General features: G+C 34.2%; 1 protein-coding gene across 2 annotated transcripts in view; it reads right to left on the reverse strand.

Annotated features, from left to right (window-relative positions):
• Positions 1-486: 486 nt before the first annotated feature.
• EDIL3 (EGF like repeats and discoidin domains 3) overlaps positions 487-23,338 on the reverse strand; it is a 349,377-nt gene continuing 326,525 nt past the window's right edge. For both annotated transcript variants that reach the window (XM_036410081.2, XM_036410080.2), the window contains 2 exons: positions 22,485-22,640; positions 487-2,207 (listed from right to left, as the gene is read on the reverse strand). In XM_036410081.2, the coding sequence (XP_036265974.1) occupies positions 2,058-2,207; positions 22,485-22,640 (306 nt within the window). In that variant the 3' untranslated portion in view covers positions 487-2,057. The remainder of the gene's footprint in view (positions 2,208-22,484; positions 22,641-23,338) is intronic.

A 23,338-nucleotide genomic window follows, 5' to 3' on the forward strand; every position in this document is an offset into this window, starting at 1 on the left:
ATACATACATATATATGTATAATTTTGGACTTATTTTCAACATGACTTTAAAATTTAGCAAATTAAAAATATTTAAGTTCTTAACTTCAAGGTTATCACTTACAAGCAATATTGAGGACATAACAATTTTGTTTTTTAAAGATTCTGAAAAATGGTCATTATTTCAGATGCTTCAAATCATCTTTATTAAGAGTCTTAAGTAGAAAGTCTATGGGCATAGGACAAATATGTGGCCAGACAGTCCTAATTTTGCTCTTATTAAAAATACCATTATGGCCGAAACCGGTTTGGCTCAGTGGATAGAGCGTTGGCTTGCAAACTGAAAAGTCCCGGGTTCCATTCTGGTCAAGCGCATGTACCTTGGTTGTGGGCACATCCCCAGTGGGGGTTGTGCAAGAGGCAGCTGGTCGATTATTCTCTCTATTGATGTTTCTAACTCTCTGTCCCTCTCTCTTCCTGTAAGAAATCAATAAAATATATTTTAAAAAAATACCATTATGATTGACTTTCTCTTTAAATCCTTTACTCTAAGACCACTCCATATATACATCATTAAGAAATGCTAATAACACATGGACAGACAAGACAGTAACATTCTAGTGGCTTTGTTATGCAGCACAAATTATAAAAGGAAAACATAAAACTTAGGATTGTTGCACAGGACCTCAACACTTCGTACACACACTGTACTTTCTTTTCCAGGACCCTTAATTTAAAACCCCAATGATTCTGTGTCTAAGCCTTATAAAAGAAATAATTGTCAAGCTTATAAATTAGATATTGAGTACTTTTATGGAGGCAGTGTGAGCTTTAATTTGAGGAATGTGTCAATGAAACCTCCATTATCAATAACAAATTGTTATGATAATTGCTTATTTTTCAGGACCTTTGAAGCAAAATAAATAGAAATCAATTTTCATCTTGAAAATGGTTTACTACTTTGCCATTAGTAAGTACTTTTCTTCTCACAAATAACTACACAATGTGCTTTCCTGGGAAACCACCACCAGTTTCAAATCTTAATAGAATTCTGGTTTCATAGAAAGTGCAGAGATGAACAAAGAAATAATGAGTATGCTTGGCCAAGCTATGCAGCACTATGTTAACATCCACTTGTTAAAAACATTTTAAATAGACAAACAAAAGCTTCAGTATTTTATTATGTTAAAGTAAAGATGAGGCTATATAAATACCATGGAAGTGAAGATAAAAATTATGGTTTAAAGGAACATAATACAACTTTGTTCTTGTTTATTTTCCAAAATGGTAACATTATTTTTTTTTTTATAAATGAAGTATCTGGAATTTACATAGATATAGCCTCCTTCAAAAATAGACTTCATATTCAATCTACTTATATTAATTACGATCAATCTACCCATTTTCAATCGTGTTCCATATATAAACAAGGCAAATAATAGGAAAAAACTCAATTGGAAAAGTATGAACTCATTTAGGCAATATACAATATAAAGAATATAAAACACAACAAAGAAAGATAGCATGATGTCTAATTAGAAAAAGTAAAATGAGAATTATAATATCGATTAGTACTGCGTGTTACAAATTCTTCAATATTCTGTTATAAACACTGAGTGTTTGGTAGGCACAGGGAAACAATTAGAATAATGTAGAGTCACTACAGAAAGAAAAAAAAACTTATTGCTAACATTGTAGTATTCCTTTGATAAGAACTGGTTGTGCATTGATTATAAAAGCTTTATCAACTCTTGCTTTTATTTGATAACTATGAGATTTTTTAATCTTGCTACTTTCTGTCCCTAATATATTTCAACCATTGTGAATAATTCTGGAAACTGAGAGAAAAAGTAATTCACTGTTAATGTGATGTTGCTTAAGAAATTTAAATAATAAAAATCAAAAGCCATTTGAAAAGGCAGGCTTAGACCTCCTTAAAAAGACAGTTTGTGGCCTACCGTAATTTGAGCACTTTTTCATGGAAAACCCCATTCAGTTTCCTACAGATTTAGCACAGTTCATTCCATGGAGATAGAGAGGAGGGGGACAGAGAGGATGGTTGTGGGGTGCGGGTCTCCTCACTCCTGCTCTGTGCAGCCCAGCAGCTCCGACCGCAGCGTGATCCTCCCATACCAGGACCAAGGAAGGATCCTTATGTGCCGCGCGTGGATAGGAGGGTCGATGACGTTTTTTCTGTGGGTGTCATTGTCAAAATTTCCCTGGAACACCTGGTAAAGGAGAGTGAAGAACATCAATCATATAGGTTCTTCTTGGGAATTACTTTTATTATTTTCTTATTTGGAGTTTTTTTTTTTTTACTCAAATGTGAGATTTGATAACTAATCATGTTATGTTTTTAAAAACATATTGCAGATTCTTTCTTTTTCTTTTTTTAAAAATGTTATTGTTGAAAGTATTACATATGGCCCCCTCTTTTCCTCATTCTAGCCCCTTCTAGTCCCCTTTCCCACAAGCCCCCAATCCCAGGCCTTCACCACCCTGTTGTCTGTGTCCACCAGTTATTCATACGTGCATACAAGTTCTTTGGTTGATCTTTCCCTACCCACCCATCCCTGCCTCTCAAAGCCCAGCCCAAGTGCAGCTTCTTTTTAATGATTGTTTTAAAATTGTCAATCTTTAAAGAGTTAAATAAGACAAAAAAAAAATTTTGTGTTACGCGGGAATCTTTGTTGATCTATCCTTTTATCTGCCTATCAGTTTTTAAAAATACAACACATATTTATTTTTTGCTTTTATCATGGAGTGCTGCTGGTTAGGCAGTTTGTGCTAAAAGTGCTCTCTTCGAAGAGGTGACACAAAGATCCAGATTGCTTGCAAATTTCAGCCAAGTCTGAAACACGTGGCCTCCACGCTCACAGAGGACAAGATGGGAGAGGGTTGCTAGATTGTGCAGGATATTGGAAAGAGCAAGGTATGGAAACAGCTGGCATCATTTCTGGATACATCTCATTGGCCTTAATCAGTTATATGAACCTGGCCCAACTGAAAAGGGGGGAGCAGAGAGGAGAACATGGATGTTTGATGATCACAAGTCTCTATCACAGTGTCTTTTTGCTCCCTTCTTCACAGAGAGCAAGATTAATCCATCTTCAAGAGAGACAACCTAATCAGTGATTTTTTTGAACTACACTTTTATTTCTTTGCTTCTCTATTAATTCCTGGATCCATATAATACTGTTGTGATCACCGGGGCTCATATGCTCTTAGATATTGCCATTACATGACTATTCTCCTTTTTTTCCCCATTGTTTCAAACCCTTTTGAGCATTTTTCTCCCAAGAGACCTTCATAATAACTTTGACAAGTGTCTGCTTCACAATAAATGAATCAATACTATGACCCTGCCCTGGCCAGGTGGCTCAGTTGGTTGGATCATTGTCCCATACACCAAAAGGTTGGGAGTTTGATTCCCCATCAAGGCACATACTGAGATTGGGGGTTCAATCCCTGGTCAGGAGGCAATAGATTGATGTTTCTCTCTAAAAAAAAAACCAATAAAATGTTCTCTGATGGGGATCAAAATATATTAAAAAAACAAAACAAAAACGATGACATTAGAATCCTGATAAGAATGGCATAAAATGATACATTACTTTTGGAGAAATTTATGCATCTACAATGTTTAATCTTAAAGATTTTGCCATTTTAAACCATGGATTCTGGACATTTATTATTTAAGTATTTCTTACTTTTGTATTTATACTTTTGGTTTAGAGCTATTAGGATACTAAAAATCACTTCAAGGTTTCCCTTTTAACATCATGAGGCATTTTATAATGAGAAGACAATTTCATTTCTTATTTGAGATCAAAACATCAATATACAGCTAAAGGGAGACCTGAAAATAAAATTTCCCTAAAGCAGGGGGAAAAACCCTCTAGCATTACATGACAATATTTAGCCCACATCTTTGAACAGCCTAAAACTGTTCAAAGATGTGGGCTAAAGGGGATGTTTTAAAAACAGCTTTTTATTATCAGTTGGTTCAGCCCCACATGATCAAAAAGGTTCCCTGGAAAGAAAAAAAAATAAAGATATTCTTCTCTAAAGCATTAGACAGCATGACACTGATTAATCGAAGCAACAGACAACATGGGGTAATCTCTCTGCTGGTTTCATGGAAAGATTATGAGGGGAAACACAAGTGCCACTGACATCTTGTGGGAGAATGATTTTTCAACTTGACACCAAATGCATCTCAAGGCTATTACTGAAAAATATTTGCTGAAGAAGAGAATACTGAGCTATGCCTCATGGAGAGTGCATCCTCCTGGCATATCTGAATTCACAGTCATATAATAAAAATTTCATCTTCAGCAGTGCCCTGGCTTGCATTGACCAAGGAGGAATTAGCTATGGATTAAAATATGTTACTAACTAACAGTGCCTCTGATAGCACAAGTTCACATGTACAGGACATACCATACAAACACTTAACAAAATTTTGAGCGGTTGTCATTGCAACAGCAGAAAATAGGAGAGTACATACTATGGTTTCCTGACTTTCTCTCTGACGTATAATATTGAATTCAAATGCTTCACTGACCCTATGGTATTACAATTTAATATAAAAGTTAAAATCCAATTTCATAGCCCTGCTAGAGATCTTAATGTATATCTTTGGGATTAACAGAGTTTAAATTCATTAACTTTCATAAAAAAAAATCTATGATAATTTAAAATATAGCCTTATGTCACTTGTTGGGAAGGAAATAATGGGAAGAAATAATCTTCTTTACGTTGCTGGTCTTCAGCATACGTTTCCGTAAGAAACTATCAACTCAGATAGCAATAGTCCACTTATTACCTACTAGAAGCCCAGTGCACAAAATTCATGCATGGGGGGTGGGCGTTCCTCAGCCCAGCCTGCACCTTCTCCAATCTGGGACCCCTTGAGCAATGTCTGACTGCACGTTTAGGATAAGGCGTAAACGGGCAGTCAGACATCCCTCTCACAATCCAGTACTACTGGCTCCCAACCGCTCACCTGCCTAACTGCCTGATTGCCCCTAACTGCTTCTGCCTGCCAGTCTGAACACCACCTAACCACTCCCATGTCAGCCTGATTAATACCTAACTGCTCCGCTGCTGGCCAGATTGTCCTTAACTGCCCTCCCTTGCCAGCCTGGTCATCCCAACTGCCCTCCCCTGCAGGCCTGTGACCCCCCAACTGCCCTCCTCTACAGGCCTGATCCCTTCCATCTTCCTTCCTCTGCAGGCCTGGTCCCTCTCAATTGCCCTCCACTGCTGGCATGATCACCTACAACTGCCCCTCCCCCCCTTCTGGCCATCTTGTGGTGGCCATCTTGTGTCCAGATGGGGGTGGCCATCTTTGGTCACCTGAGGGCGGCCATCTTGTGAGTTGGAGTGATGGTTAATTTGCATATTACCTCTTTATTATATAGGATATTAATTTCTTTATCATGGAGAATATATAGAGAAATGGCATTACCTCTGAAACTGCACAGAGCTAGGTATTTTTGATTTATTGTATAAAAATCATAAATATTTGCATGCTCATTAAAAAAATTTTAAATGAAGTTTCCTAAAACAGGATGATTTACAACCAAAATGTCCATAGAAAAACAGCCAAAATCTACATGGGAATCTAAAATTTCTGAAAATACAGTCTTATTTTCAGAGTTCTCTCAGTAATGACACAGCACGGAACACAAAGCACACATTTGCAAATTCCAGCGTGACATCTTGTACTTGCTGTGCAAACATGTGGCTCATATGCTGTTTTCTTGTCTCTAACACTGGGAAGAGCCTGCTTAAGAATGCTATCTCAATGTTTCACCTGGCCCAAAATGCAAATTCAGCATTTTTAGTTAGCTTCATGAACTCTAAGAATTCTAGAAGAGTGCTTTCACATACACACTTTAGAGATTTAAGCACCTTGATTAAAATCAAGCCTGTGATGGCTGATGGAGAACCTTAAATCTCCATAAAGCAGAGAAAACGTTAGACATTAGTTGTGAGAAAGTGGCTTTTATTGATAAGTTTTTTAAAGGAATTTGCAGAAGTTTCAGTTTCAGGAGACTTAATTAGCTGATGACAAGTGTGCTGATATATTCAAACATGTTAATGCTCAGAGGTCTCTTAGGCTTAAACCAACATATGGGGTCTCAAGAAAAAAGCACTCAAGGTATTCTGGAGAGGTTTACATAATCACAACCAAGGAGTATATAGGAGAAAATGTAGCTGCTTCAATGTGACTGAAATCTTGGATTTTGTTTTCTAATATCAACTCTACTCATTAAAATTCAAATCAGATTCAAGTGAGGATTCAAATCTCAATGCACAGAGACTATCGGATAAAATTTAATATTCCAGCAACACTTAATATTTTTATAAGATGAGATTTGTCATTCTTTGTTAGAGACAATGGTATATTAAGGCCAGAGTAGATGTCATCAATAGGAGGTCCCAAGGATCTTGGAGGGAGGCAGTATCTTCCATAACAAAGTCCTGGAACTGGGCATATCTCAGCTTCTCTTAGCAGTCATGTATTATGACTCTGCCTTCCACAAATATCCAGAAAAGCTTTGGGGAATTTTTTGCATATTCTATTTAACTAGCAACACTTCTGGTTTATGAAGATGTAATTCTTTCTACTTGTCCTCAACTTTAGTCATTAAAAGTTTTAAAGAGATTCCCATTGTTCTAAGCTTTTGGAATTTACTTCATATCCTACCTCGTAAGCTATTTTTTAACAGCCTCCCTGAGCTCTGCAAGGCTAACAAGTCAGTATTTTAGCGAGGTGTTAAGTGGCCATCAGTTCATCCCTCTGACCTTTAGGTCACCCTCTCTACATTTCAGTACTTCTTTTCTGATATGTGGAGATTAAACCATGTGTGGGATTCCAGATACTAAGGAAATAAATGGGTTAAATAAAGTTTTCTCAAGTTTTCTGTATTTGCATTTGCCTTGTTAATAATTTCAAACAAAACTGTTGGCTTTATTGACTGATGGCCTTAAGAGAGAGAGAAAGGACAAATCCATTTTTCTAGCACAGCACTGTGTGTGTGTGTGTGTGTGTGTGTGCGCGTGTGTGTGTTTTTCGGGGGAGGGGGGCAGGGAAGTGCAAAAGCTAATTCTTTATTTAGCATACATAATTTCAATTACGTATCCTCTTCGTCTGGAATGCTTATAAAGAAGTTAGAAGAGAACAATATGATTCCCGAGAAACTGTTTTTATTTAATTCTACCCATAAATGGAAGAAACGGAAGAGAAGGCATAGCACCAAATTCCCTCTCCATTTAGAAAATGGAACTGTCCACCTATCTGTAGTAAGCTCAGTTTATCAGGGCCGGTGTGTATTTAGACACTTCAAAAGTCTGCCTATCTATTGGCCTGGAATATGTCTCGTCTTAAATTCCATCTACTGATCTGAGTACTATATTCTTAATGAGTATAGAAATCTAGTTATCCAAAACAAACAAACACACACAAAAAAACATACTCCACATCACTTTTTACATATTTAATAATAACTAACACAAACCTTTTGAATTCAAATTCAAGGGTAAACATTCATGGTTCTTTAAAAAACTTTCTCAGGCAAGATGCATTTCAAACTTACCTTGACTTCATTCCATTGGTTTCCCTCTGGTTTAACTATAACTTGATTAAACTGTGGTATTTGTTTGGTCACAGTATGCAGTGGCTCAAAAGAGTATACCTTTGTTGCAGATACAATTTTTCTATCAATGCAGCCTAAGATTTAAAACTATTATACTACATTTTGGGTCATGACTAATTGATTTATGGTCAAATAAACTCTGAACTTTTTCAGAAAATTTCTCTAAAGCCAGGATTTGTCCTAATTTTTTTTTTTTTTTACTATAAAATAGGTTTATAGTAGATGTAGAAATTTGTATTTATCTCAATTTCATTTTAGCTTATTGAATTTATGGCATTTTAAAATAGTAATTCCTAGTTAAAATTATGATGTATTTAAAAAGTAGTGGAAATTTAGTGGACATTAGGATTCAAGTATCTATTTCATAAAGTAACCATTTATGTATTATGTAAGTATAAAATCTGATTTTTGTGGTGACATAAAGGACGAATACTTACTAGTTTATAGTTCAGCATCATCATAAAATTCATTTTTATGTACTTAGAATCAGCATTCCTTGAATTTTTTAAATTGTCAAATATTTCTAATATAGCTTGAATCAATGTTTTAAGTGACTTAATTCCTTAAATTTTCACAGAATAATTATGCACAAATAGTATTAAACATAATATTTATCCATTTGGATAGGGTTTATATGAGAGATTTCATTTTTTTCTGATTCTATGATTAGATTATCAATATATTTTAGGCCAAGCTGCAATTTAACTTATACCTACTTTACCTTATCTTGGAGCATTTAAAAAACAAAACTTTATATTTAAAAAATAAAATAAAAAATTATTTTTAAATATATGTAAACTATTTTTTAAGGAAGTTTCTGTTAGTTGTATAAAATGGGGGGGGAAGAGGACATATGTAATACTTTAAAAATAAAGATTTAAAAAATTATTATTGGCAGTTTCACATGTGTGAAACTTCTGTTACTAATTGGATATAAAAAGTTTGAAAACAAAGTTTGATTCTTTTAGCTGACATAGACTCTAGCTATTTTCAGTGAATTCAATTTTCTAGGAAAATTTACTAGCATCCTGAAGCCATTTCATGATTAAATGGCTAGTATATCATTCTTGATGGTTTTCTCTACAATCAATCCACTAAACCAATGAAACTGTAACAAAATTAGTCTAAATATAAGTACGTTCTTTCAGATGTAATAAGGAAACAAGAAACCAGCTTTCAGGTAAATTCCAATATTCTAGGGAATGTTCCTTGGAAAATAGTGCCTATCGAAAAGGGAATTGCATTCTAAGACAAACAAAAAACAAAAAACAAACAAACAGAAAATCCTGAAAGTCTATTGTTGGAGATAGTAGATTGTATTAACAAGAGTCTATATTGATCACCAGCCTGCAGAAGAATGAGTTGGGGGTGAGCCATCACTATCGGACACCCCAACAATGCTGCAGCAAAAATCCTCAGCAGCACAGAGGGTCCGGGTGCTGTCACAGTGCCTTCCAACCCAAAGCACCTTGAGTGGCACTGCTGCCCTGCAAAAGTGCTGATGAAGTAAGGCCACACTGAAACAATGTGTTAGCAGGTGAAAATTTCTGCAGAGTTCAGGATGTGTCAAATCGAGTTTAGTCACAGCATCTGCAGATACATGTCGTTCCAGTGAGCAGTGTATAGTTCATACAACTTTGTGTCATAAAAGACTAACCTTACCCAAAGGGACCTTGGACCTTTGTCTTCAGCTACTGGGAAAAAATGAACTCCCTTGGAAAGTCCTATAAGATAAGAGTGTCTCTGTTTATGTGGGGGCTTTAGGCCACACTAAAGTGTCCATGCCAACAATGTGAGTTATGGTGGGGCCTTCGGACCAGTGCCAGTGCTGGAGGGTCTGGAGACTAAAGTCAGCCGTGGAAGCATTTAAACATGTCTAGGTGACTGAGCTCCAATAAACATTCCGCACATCAGGGCTGAGTGAGTTTCCCTGGTTGGCAGCACTGTCCCGGACTTTACTGAGAGAGATCAGAAAGCTCAAGCCTTGACCTGTTCTGGACTCGGCTCCACATGCTTGGCTAATTTTCATCTGAAATCTGTCGCTGTCATGAAGTGTAACTCTGAGTGTAGTTTAAATAAGTTCTGGGAGTCCTTCTAGGGAATTATCCAACCTGAAGTGGTCTTAGGGACCTCTGAACCTGCAATTGATGTCAGAAAGGAGTGGGAATGTGGACTTCCAAACTTTGCAATCAGTAATTAATGTTGCAAGGTTAGTGGACTTTTTATATTTGTAATATTGACTAGTCTGAAAAGGGTCCTTAGTTGTCTGAAAGGATTGTGTCCAAAACTTTCTCATATTATGTGCCATACTTGTGACAAGATTAGTTATATCTCAATCTTTTCTTATTCTTTGATTAAATCCTGTCTTCACAACCTATTGCAATATATTTATTGTAGTCCTAGAGTAGACTGTCTACATTTTCTTCTCATCGGTTCTATTCTATTTTTACTTGCTCTTGTTTTTATTTTCTGGATAGTATTTATTTTCATTGACATAAACTTAATAAATATATCAAACAACTAGTATTACTTGTGCTGTTTCATATTTTAGTAACAAAACAATTCCACATCTTTATTCTCCTATATTTCTTTAGTGTCATTTTTTGCAAAGGCTTACCCATTCTTTGGGGAATATGACTTTGGCCATCTACTGAGGATTAATTTAAAATCAGAGAAACTGCAGTCAGGTTTTCTGAAAGCTGTAGAGCATGGTGACATATATAAATAATTCTGCCTTATATTTCATATTGAATGCCAATTTTTCTGTATTCCTTTCAAAATGTTGTTTTGTTTCTAAGCCTTTTAAAAGTCTGGATAAACCCTGGATGCCTCATAGATTTCTTAGCTTTCCAAGCTTCCTCAATGAAATTAAATAAAGCTTTCAAACTACCCATCTAAGGATTTAACTTCAAAGGTCCAATTATAGAACATTTTTGTTTGATGGGGAAGTAAAAAACAAAACAAACAAACAAAAAAAACATGGGGAGACAAGTTCCATGTCTTTCTTCCACCTGCATATGAATCATTTCCAACCACTGAAATTAATATATGGATTCTCTGAGAAAATTGTTTCCACTCCCATTGTTGCTCTCAGGAGATGACTGGTTCTCTGAAAAGGGCTCTCTATTGTTATTATGTAAAAATCTAGGTCTCTGGTTTAAGGGAATGCTACATTTCGCTGAACTGATCTGGATTTGCTTCATGCTTCGACTGTATATAAATCTTTGATTATATTCCAAGATATTTTTACTTAGCCACAAATTTGATGTTCACTTAGAATTCTTGCAGTACTATTTTGCAATCTATTGTACTTTGTGTTAGATTTTTTTTCTCTTTAAAATGCACCAATGAGATATTTTAAATATAATTGGCCTCAAATGCAAATACTATGTTGTATTTTTTTCTACCCTGGCTATAACGGATCATTTATTACTTTTTAAATTGCCATGTTCTCTGTCATTTTCCTATAATTCATGTGAAAGTTAGTTGGCTGCTATACAATTCTGGATTGGTAAAGAGAGCTGTAATCTCTTTCTAAAATTCATTCTTTCCTGGTCTCTCTGGGGGTTGACGTGTTGAGAAAGAGGAGGAAATGGCACATCTTTGAGACTATTTTTGAGAACTTGTAACTTCTGGCCTCACGTAGAAGGGGTCAGCTGACCCAGAGAGAGATGAGATTAAGGGTCTACCTCTGTACAGTCACACCAACTCCTCTGTTACTGGCAAGCTGGCATAGGTTACATTTGCAATTTCCCAGTCCAGTGTGAGAGCGATAAGTTGAGCCAAGGATTTGCTAAAATACAACCCGGTCAGGTGAAAGTGGGAAGGGACTGGGGACAGAGCAGCCACCTCCATTCCGTCTGTGGTTTTCTTTCATAACCTGGACTCCAGGGAGCTGGAGACCTGGCAGCTTCCTAGGAAGAGCCAGAAGAGCCTCCCTGAGAAATTCACGTGACTTTTGTTATTGGGCATTGACTCTGGAAAATCACCCGGAGAAAAATCAAAGCAGGAAACATTAACTCTGTCAACTGTTATCTTCCTTCTCCTAGCTAGCCGGCATTTAGAATGCTCAGTCTAAAAGTCAGTAGGTGGGACACACCACCATATTTAACTCCTTTTGTGATGAAAGTTTCCTTAAGTTAACAGAAATATCCTAGGAATTATATCACATAGGATGACTGCCTGTAAAGATTTATGGAACATAAAACATGTCATTCTAAACTGTGGCTATATATTTACACTATCTATCCTCTAGTGCTCTGATTTTAACTGCCATAAGAAACATTCCTGCAGAAAATTTAGAACTGGAAAATCATCTCCTTGTCAAAGGTATCCCCAGGAGATATTACCAAGTGTTGTCAGAAACTAAGAGCATCTAACTTTTTTGTTGTTGTTGTTCTAACATCAGAAATGCCTTACCTTTTTTTCTAAAAAGTACAGGGTAGCCTGCCTCTCTACGGAAGTCCAGAGCTCATCTCTTAGAATTTCCTAAATCTCACCCAGAATTTGCATTTTATCAGAATAATCTATAGTCTGACTCTGGCCCTTCATAGTAGATATGCAGATGATGGTGCAGTACAGAAATCAGTGCCTGACATTTCTCATCCCACATTAAGAACCTTTTGTCACTTCACATCTCTGAAAGGTTTCATACTGTCTTGGTCAGAAATGACTCAGTACAGAGATATATTTATGATGAGCACAGCAGTAATTTTAGCATTTGGAATATGTCTCAACCAAACTGGTGCTGAGGAGAAAAGAGTTTCAGAGAGTGTCAGAAGATAATCCTGGAGATGAGTGATGAAGCAGCAGAGGGAGAATTCATAGTTGAAACAGTGTGTGTGTGTGTACACACCTTGGCATGAAGAAAGACTTTCTTCTTTATCCTCTGTTCTTCTGTGAGAACATATAACCCCACTGGAAGATCTAGGAGATCTTTAATGGAAACGAGGTTGTAAAATATGAGATACACATATGCTAAAAATTATTCATTGGCTATCTGAAACTCATATTTAAAGGGCACCCTTTATTTTATTTGCTAACTTTGACAACCCTATGTGAAGACCATAGGAAATCCTTGCCTGAGCTGAGCAGGTGCAAACTCTGCTTTGGTCTGAGCTGAATTCTGGATGATTTTGTCTCAAATATTTGAGGGTATACTGATTATTAAAATATACTTGCTATCAGGAGGGAAACATCAACTTTGCTATTATTTATAGATATTGGTGAACTAACAAAAATAAGAAATGGAAGTGCTATTTTGCTAGATGAAAGTAATATTATTTTCACTCTTATGAAAAATATCTTCCTTTATTATTAACAATTTAATATTTCATTTATCTGAACAAAATTAAGTTTGTTTCTCACTTTAATGGAGAGCTGGAAGTTAATTCCTGTGTTCACTCATCTCAGGTTTGGTCACCTGTTCAGAGCTACAGAAAAACTGCAGGGGAGGGGAGTGTCCCTTCATGCAGGTTTAGTCACTGGATTCATCTTTTATTTTTCAAAGTAATCTTTTTATCAGTTTTTCATTTCAAGTTACACCAGAAACTTTGTAATGTTGAGAAATGTGATGCCTTTTTCATAAGATCCCTGAGGGGCTTAATACAAATGTGTATCTCAAGAGCACTCCGTGCATCCTAATGCAATTTTACTCTGAGATCCAATAAAGGGAACTACATCAGAATCACTGCAGTGGGTCACTTCAGAGGGCGTGACGAGAGTTAGAAATCTTGTTATAGTTTCTCATAAACATGGAATTATGCAAGTATCTTTTAGTGTTTTGTGTTTTTTTTTTTAGATTTAAACTATAGAAAAGTAGAAAAGAGTGGGATATTAATTCATTTTGAAAGTGCTAAAGACTTCTAATTGCTCAACATCTGCAGCTGATGGTGTGATGGGGAACAGTAAAAATGGCATGTGTACCATGTAGAATTAGTGTTCTTGAAAGGCTCCTTGTACCTTCAAAATAATATTATATCAAAAAGTCAAAATATTAGTAGCATGGAATTTTACTTAGAAATGAATTAGATTAATATTTTTGCTGTATTCTAGCAAATGGTCAATGTATAGTTTCAAGTACAAAAATAATGACATTGATTCTATCTTATTCATATTGATCAAGTACTCTTTTTCATGGCAGGACAGATAACTACTAGATTTCCATTAAATATGACATTGTCATTTTTCAAACAAAAATATTGACAATTTTTCTTAGATAAGTTCTTTATTGGGTTTATTAGAGCCACTTAGTAAATGATAAAATACTTGAATTTTAAACCATTTATTAAAGTTTTATTTCTTGACCATTGCAAATATATCAACAATCAATTTTTTTTATGTGTTAACAGTCTGCATAGTATCCTATTTGGTCTAACACTTGATGGGTCTAAATACAAGGATGATCTAAATAAGATAATGGGTAATTCTTTTCTATTGAGGAATATTATTGTTATATGATTGTGCCTGATAATATATAAATCAATCATAAATATGAGATATTTAGAATTTTCAGTGCAGACATTTTTATTAATTTCTAATGAGTGGTGGCTGATTAGGAAGACAAAACTGAGAAAAGTTTAAGACTTTCAGCATTTAAGCATTGGGAAGTTAAGGCCCCAAAACATATGATAATAAAAATGTTATACACTGTTATATACACAGTCTTGTGTTTTTCACACATATTTTTTTTTCATTCATGCAGAACATCAGTTAACTTAAAAAAACACCTACATGTTTTCACATTTTAGGTAGCTTATCATATTTTTTTAAATAAAGGTGTTCTGGGTTTTTGGGACATAAAGTAATGCAAAGAAGAAACACATATTGATTATTCATTGTATTTCCTACATTTTTTTGCCTTTTCTCCATATACTTATTGAGAATGATGTTTCATAACATCTGTGCTGGGATGTTATCTTCACTAAATATGAATCATAAGAGCAATCAACCACCAAATTGTTGAGTTTTGTGGATTTTATGCTTGATATTTACTTTTTTTTTTCTACTACCTGATTGTGTGTCCTTAAACAAGCACTTTAATTTTGTCTTAAATAAAGATTAAAAAATCCAAATACCACCTAAGAAATGTAAAGGCTTCATTGGCCAAAATTAACCATATATTTCACTTTTGCTAATCTTTAATATTATAGACTATAAAATAACATACAAAAAATTTCCTTTGCAACTTTAAAATCAATCCGTGAAGAAAGAGAACTAGTTTTATATTGCCATTTCCAAATAAACTAAGTGACTTCTTAAATTTAATAAGCTCCTTAACATACAATGGCCTCTGATTGTTCCTATAGCTAGTCTGTCACTTTAGATTATCTTTTATTTTTACCATGTAGCTAGTTACTTGATTCTTCAATTGTAATTATTTAAGCTACTAACCCTCTCCAACCCATAAACCCACTTCCTATTCCTCTCTTCCTCTCCTGCTCTTAAATCCTCCTTTATGCTAGTTTCAGGAACAAACATCATTAGGTAGGCAAGACACGTGTAGCTCATGTTAAACATGACAATGGAAAGACAGACCTGTCTATTTGCCTCTGAAGTTGCACCCAGTTTTTTGCCTTGTTTTGGACCCCAAACTCCCACTTCACAACTTATTTTGATAAGAGTCTCCATCATGTTGCTCTCTGTGCACCTTAACTACTGTCACTCTGCTCACTGGTGACAATAAGCTACTTTGCAAATTTAAATTTGTTCAATGTGGTTATCCTTTCCCAATCCAGCAGGCAGATCCAGAACTGCAAACAACTTCCACTTTGCTGTGTCAATTCTATACTGGAATATTTCCTGAGTTTGTGGCCTTGTTGCTCAGAGACCTTGGCAAAATTTACAGAGATCCCGTTCTTTTTTTGGCAGGAGCATACATTACCAATGCTAAATGAGGACTTATAGGATTTCCTTGAGTTTTGTAATTGGCATACTATATGTATTATGGAAATAATTGAGCCTCTGTATTTACATTGTTTCAATAAATATTTTGTTTCTGCATCAAAATATTTTGTCTCTGCAAGAGACTTCCATTTAGTCTTAAAGAACATTTTTTAAATCTTTAATGGCACTAAAAATTGAATCATATTAATTATTATTATCTCCCTCTCTCCAATCCTGGGCAGATTTACAGTTGTGAGTATATAAAACACAGAGTTTATTGTTGTGTTATTATTTATTAGTTATTGTATTATTTTCCCTACAAACAATTATAAACCTACTTTTGCCCCACCCTACAACTTAAAATTAAAAAGGGTCAGCTCATCATTAAACTTTACATTATGTTAAAATAGCAACCTTCTCAGGTGATATCTGAAGTTTGAAAATACCACCATATTTATGTAAATATAGGCAATTTTGCATTCTTCTCACCAGCTATATCCTAGTCAGGTCCCATAATATTGAATTACAACAAGGAAAAAAGCAGATAAAATTCTAAATAACTGTGATGCCAGATGGTGGTTATTTAAATAAGACTGTCCTTATTTTTAGAAAACAAACTATATCCTCATCTTTTTAACTTAGTTTTAATTAATTCACTCAGCAAATACCTCAATAAGCACTCTACTGTGGCTACATATAAATCTCCATCATGTAAAGGCACAACTCACTTGCTATTTTTGAAGTTGAGTGTTTTGTGCAGTCAAGTAGTTACTGAAAATAGCTTTCAGAAAAGCAGCTACTTTCCTTCCCTCCCTTATGCAAAGCAGTAACAGGGCTCTGAGTGCATGAAACTCTTGATCTCCATGAGAGACGAAGAGAATCTCTCTTTGCTCCTGCAGCTCAAAAACTGGGGGCTGCTCCACCTTGCAAGGCTAATTCACCCTTTCATTTTCCTCCTGCTATCATCCTCCTCAGTGGTTGCCACTGAAGATTCCATTTGTTTCCCTCCAAAGGGCTTCTGCAGGTTTTAAACATCTGAGCCAGGTCAAACTTCAAAAGAAGAGCATGGCTATTGATTACTGCATCCATGTCTCCTCAGTCTGCCTCACTGATGAGCTGGACTTCCCAGGCTTTAAATATTCAGTTTTAATTTCAGCTAATGGAGGGTGCCAACTTCTGCAGGAATGAAAGGATGCCGTGTAGTTACTGTCCAATTTGAATGTGTCCTCCAATACACATTCTGGAAGCTTTATTAATGAGAATTGTTACTTGCTGCTTGTTTTGCATATTAATGTTGAGAAAACTAAGGAAGTCTCGAAGGACCAGAAATTCTGTTTTCCCATTGGAGAGTCATGGACTTTTATGAAATGGACATAACCTATGCTTTACTTCTTTCCCAAAGTTGTGTTATCAGATAGTACACTGGGTAGGTTATGTATTGATTCTTCAAAATAAGCTGACTTGAAAACAAAGTCCTTCCACCTGTGTTGAGCTCCTCCTTAGATTGGGAGTTTTGGAGGCACTGTGTCATGCTGAGATCCTTTGCCCCATACATCTGGCCTAGAGTAGACAACGAGTTAGGAATCTGTGTTCCTAACTCGTTAAATCTATTACCAAAATTTAAAATTTATTGGAAACTAATACGTGTTTACCTTCTAGTGTTCATAAGAGAATTGACAAGCTTATTAAAATCTACACTTACTTTGGAGACATTGATTCATACTGACTCCTATTGGCAAATTAGAGGCCAACCAAAGTTCTAATGAATTAGAATATATTCCATTTTGACTTGGAAAAATTCAAAATTAACATGTAGTTTCAAAAACTGACTTTTGACTCTGGTGTCAATTAAAGTCATCTTTTTCACTTGCTTATTATTCACATTGGCTGGGGCTCTGTAAACATTTAGATTCCTAGCTCATCCCCAGAGCAGAGGCAGGACCCAGAAATCTTTATTTCTTCATAAACACTCTCACCAGTGTTATGATCAGATGTTTTTGGTAACAACTAAATTAGAGAGTTCACCAAGGTATTGTAGGCTGTACTTGATGAATATGTGTCGTTAATCTTTAAGGTCCAACAAAATCTTATTGGAAATAGGGTTTTGGATTTTCTTTTATAGAGAATCCAGAGTAAAGCTGCAATGTTTTTGACGTGTGCTTTTACAAATCCTGTATAATTTTCCAGGGAGAGAGACAAAATAAAATATTAGAAGCTTCATTTCCCCCCCAAAGATGAAAGCTCCCAAAATGTGAATTCAGGTTTACTTAAGCACTATGATATTATGACTAATATACTGGATGAAAAAATTCATCTTAATTTGTACTGTTTCCATATAAGTACTCTTCCTGAAATTTATTATTGTTTTTACTTTGGCTTATAGCCTTAAAAATTAAATACTGAAAGTGTCTGTGAAATTTTGCAATTTTCCTGCTAACTGCAATAAAAACAGCTCCAAAAGTATAAAACAAATATCACTTTCATGAGAGCAAAGGAACATTTGACTTTTAAATAAAAAAATGTATCTGAGTCCATGTTGTAGAGAATTATAAATGTTGGTTAAATGTTATAAAATACATATTGTAGACTAGAAAAATTAAGAATGAAGGGACTGTGATGAGACTGTTATCATGTGCTCAATTATAAAAGGTTTAATGTGGAATTTTGTAAAAAAAAAAAGAATACTGAAGTTAACTATAATTTTTATAAATGCTCTGAGAGGGTAGTGAAAACTTGAATCTAAATGAAAAGAACAAAGCATTTATTTTTTTTCCAATTGACTATTGTTGTGCAAATACACACACACACACACACACACACACACACACACTCATACATATATTTAGACATGCCTATGCACATATATAATTTTCCTTGGCATTGCTTTCCTGAGGCTTAGTCAGCTATGACTAATGAAAAACAGAAAAGGCATTCATACATTTTAAAAAGTTAATTTACGCCACTTACAGTAAATCTAAAATATTGCTATTATGTTAATATTGTTTTGCTGAAATAATAAATCTTATTTCTGGATCTACATTAGATTCCATACACATACTCCAAAAATATATTAGAGCCAGCAGTCTAAAACAACAACAATAACAACAAAAAGAAAGGCACAAATAAAGGAATTAGAAAACTCTGTAAATATTTCCTTTAGAAATGTGCATCAATAAAATATTTCACAGGCACATATTTTTCCCTGAAACATTCAGTTCACTTATTATATTTATTAGGACAAAAACTTGTAGTTAAATTTGCACTTGTAAAGAATAAGGACATTTTTCCCTTATGGAAAGTAACCATGGAAAACAAGACATAAATAATACTAAGAGTCAACAGGAACTGGCTTGTTGGAGTTTAGAAAAATTAATTGCTAAGTTGTGTAGGGCCTCTCTAAAGAAAATGAGCAGATCTATAAAGGATATATGAAATTATAAGTAAAATTCCTAGTAATAATAGTCATGGAAACAAGAAAGCAAAATAGTAATTTGAATATATAAAAAATATCTATATATATAAAAGCCAAGCAACCAGAACACTAGAATGACCAGTCACTATGACACACATTGTGGCCAGTCAACTTGCCTGGTCAGGGGGTGGCCCCTTCCTCAAGTTGGCTTAGGCTAAATCAGGGGCGGGGCCATCCAGACCCCACCTGTGCACAAATTCATGCACTAGGCTACTAGTATGTGTGTATACACACACACACACACACACACACACACACACACACACACACACACATTCTGAGTGGCCAGATTATTATGCATTCATAGATCATAATATATAGCCACTCAGTGTGTGTGTGTGTGTGTGTGTGTGTGTGTGTGTGTATACATTTTCTCATTTATTTTTATAAAATTCCCTTCTCTGTGGGAATGGAGATGTTTATGTCCTGAAGTAGTTTCTTCTTATCATAAGGTATTTTTTTTTATTATAATAGTAAGTGCTGTGTTTTTTTTGTATAGTTTATTGTTGTTAGTTTTGTCAGTAATACATAGTAAACTATTGTCTTTTCTTTATTACTTTGAATTAGTTATAATATTATAAACAAACTGGCAAATTTGATTTCAAAACTACAAGTTACATTAGCTGAGTTTAGCTAATTGTCTTATTTATAATATTGAAGTGGTTTAATTTTTCAGAAAATTTGACATTGGATAGATAACACTGTAACATTGTCTCATATGAGAATTCCTGCTTATTTCTTTTTTCACTGACTGTGTCAACATACACTCATAATTTTCTGACTTGCCTAATGGGAACTCATTTATTTTTAAAAATAAGACTTATTTTGGAAATGTCAAAATCAAAATCGTGTGTTGTAAGAAATGCAGCTCCTAAGTACATGAGCTTACAGTTATAACCTATTTTACTTATGCATATGGAGGTAACTTTCTGAGGCTCTATATTAATTTGAAGGTAGGACTGATAAGTTTAAAATGTGTAAAATCACTAAAACAAAAAAAAGTTATAGAAAATAAGTCAACAAAGAAAACATTAAACATTCAATTAATCCAAAAGAAATGAAGAAATGAATAAAACATGTGTCAAGTAGAAAATAAACATCATGATGATGGATATGCACTCAATTACATCAATACTCATTTCAAATATAAATACTCCAGTAAAAGGCAGAGAAAGTTGGATTTTAAAAAAAGAGACCCAGCTATATATTGCACAGAAGAAATGCACTTCCAATACAAAGTACAAGTAGGCTAAAAGTAAAAGGATGGGAAAAACATATACCAACATATCACTAATCAAAAGAAAGCTGAAGTACCTCTATCAATACCCATAAAGTAGATTTCAGAGTAAAACATATTATCAGGATAAAGAAGGGCATTTTCTAATGATAAAGGAGTTATTTGAGCAAGAGGATATTATGATTCTAACCACTCATGCATCTTTTAATAGAGCTTCAAAATACATCAAACAAACACTGATATAACTGCAAGAAGACATTCTCAATTATAGTTGGAGATTTTCACATTGTTCTCTCTGTAATTGAGAGTACAAATAGAAAAAACAAAACAAAACAGTAAAGATCTAGAACACTTGAACAACACTATCAAGTAACTTGGCCAACATAGCACAAAACTTTTACATACATTTCAGACCAAGACAATGAAGTAAAATATGTTAATATGAAATTTTCTAGTCTATCAAGGAAAAAAATTAAATTATTCACATATAATCATTAAATCACATGCTTAATGTGAATGAAGACAAAGAAGTATTTCACCACTGCAATGGTTTCACCATATTTTTCTTTATACCTCTTCCCAAATCATCCAATATAATAATTTTACTATTATAAATGTGCTTTCTACTTATAATTGTGCTTTTTAGACATGGGTTATGGATGAAAATACTTATCTACTTTAAAATTAATTTCAAGACTTGTATGAAGTTTATGAAGTTTATAAATCTTCACCTTATAAAACATAAATATTTTCTATGCATCAGACTGCCTATTGTAAAATGTGAAAGAAAGGAACTAAAATCATTACTTGCAATAAATGATGGCAGGTATTTGTCTACAGCTCAAAAATAAATTTGAATAGAGTTTTACAAAATACCCAATATTAATTCAATATAAGATACTGCTAATTATAAAACATGGCATTAATTTATGTTCTAGAAAATAATAAGTGCTGACAAATTGTGATATTACAAGATACAACAGTTTTTACATGGTAAAATGTGTGTGTGTGTGTGTGTGTGTGTGTGTTCTGAAATATTCAATGAATGTATCAAGAAGCTAAATGAGTTTGCTCTAAGGTGTTAAAAGGTAAATAGATGTAGCTAAACTAAAACATGGTCCTCTAAAACAAATTTTGTGTGAACTAAATTCAGACTCTGTTGACTCGCTTAAAAAGCCATTGCTTTTTAAGATTAGAATTTTTAGAAAAATTTCTAAGTTTTCTGCCAGAATATCTAAAGAAAAAAGACATTCTCAACTCTCTATTGGCTAATTGCACAATAACAGGAATAACTATTATATAAAATACTTAATGTGTAAAAAATTGTATATGTTCACCCAGATCCTTAAACAAAGATATTTTGTGTCTGTTGATGTTCTCAGAAAGCTAGGGTTATTTGCAAAAAGATTACAAGCAATGAATTAATTTCATTAGTTCAGCTGACACCATATTTTAATATTTGACCCAACTAATTATCGATATTGATCCAGAGCATGTCCATTCTCCAAGGTCCATAAAAATCCAGACCAGTAGATACCAGAAAAAGTTACTCAAAATGGTAACAACTTTTAGAAAGACAACTAGAAATTATATGGGATAGAATTGTATGATGTATTAATATATATTTGTCTTGTAATATTAAAAAAATTATACAGATAAAAAATCGAACAAATATATGAATCAAAACTCAATTTAGGAAGTTGAGCAGAGGAATGTCCTGTATTTTAATTTTGATGAATTAGTACAAGAGTTGAAATTTGTATATTTCTAAAATTCCCAATTGTTAAAATATAAAATACAAAATTAAAAAAATATTTTAGTTAATGTTTGAATTATTTTTCTCCAAAGAACATTTTCCATGTGAACCAGTAATGTATTTTAATAATAAAAATAATAGCATCATGTGTTGGAACAATATTTACATGTGCCTTATGATCAATTAGTTAAGTTTCTATTAGGTTTATAAAATATAAGCTGAATCTTACTTATTTGGATATTAGGCAATTGAGAATATAGAAATTGTTATTAGTAAAGTAATTTGTTTTCCTGCACCATTACCATATTTGATTATAAACTCCTTTACAGTGCTATTTTTTAAAGCTTTATCTAACATACATTTTTCAATGAATGTGGCCATTGTTTTCATTATATATATTGAATATATATATAAGCAATTCATTCAATCAAACTTGGATACAATTTGATCCTCCACCTCAGCATGTTATAAACCACATGGATGACTTACCTTATCTTTTCTTTGTTTTTCATCTTGATACACAGTCCAGTGCTCTCCGTCATTGCTGTAAGCTAGTTTGTAGGAGCCTATGAACTGTACATGACCAAAATCTTTAGCTCCTTGTGTAATGATGCCAGTCACTTTGGTAGGGACAAGAAGATCTACCTAAAAAAAGGAAAACACATAGTTTAAATGCCACAATAGAGTCTATTATACATTTGCAAGTCTCTTTAACTCAGGAGATTAAGAAACACATATGCTAAAGGCAAAATTCCATTGATTATATGTAATTTGAAAGTAATGACTAAGTTTATTAATGGCTTGTAATTTGGATTTTGCCACCGGGGTAAACAGTTTAAAACTTAAACAACCACTTTGACTATTTTAAAATAAAAAGATGGTCATTTCAGCATACCAATCAATTTTATATTAAACTTATTCATCCAGCTGTGCAGTTTTGTGTAATTGAGACAGTTTTGACCTGGAAAGCCTGACCTTCTTGAGACTGGTCATTATCTCCCAGATATTGTATTATAATTCAATTTCCCGACTTTACTGGTCAATTCATAATAACAAAGTGGTTACTATGTACACATTAGAAACAAAAAGTGTCTCCCTAGCCAGTTTGGCTCAGTGGGTAGAGCATCAGCCTGTGAACTGACGGGTCCTGGGTTCAATTCTGATCAAAGGCACATTCTCAGGTTTTAGGCTCAACCCCTAGTAGGGGGCATGCAAAAGGCAGCCAATCAATGATTCTCTCTCATCATTGATGTTTCTATCTCTCTCTCACTCTCCCTTCCTCTCTGAAATCAATAAAAATATTTTAAAAAGAGACAAAAATTGTCTTAGATGTTTCAAAATTA

The sequence above is a fragment of the Pipistrellus kuhlii genome, unplaced genomic scaffold, assembly GCF_014108245.1.
Source record: "Pipistrellus kuhlii isolate mPipKuh1 unplaced genomic scaffold, mPipKuh1.p scaffold_m20_p_4, whole genome shotgun sequence".
NCBI lineage: Eukaryota > Metazoa > Chordata > Mammalia > Chiroptera > Vespertilionidae > Pipistrellus > Pipistrellus kuhlii.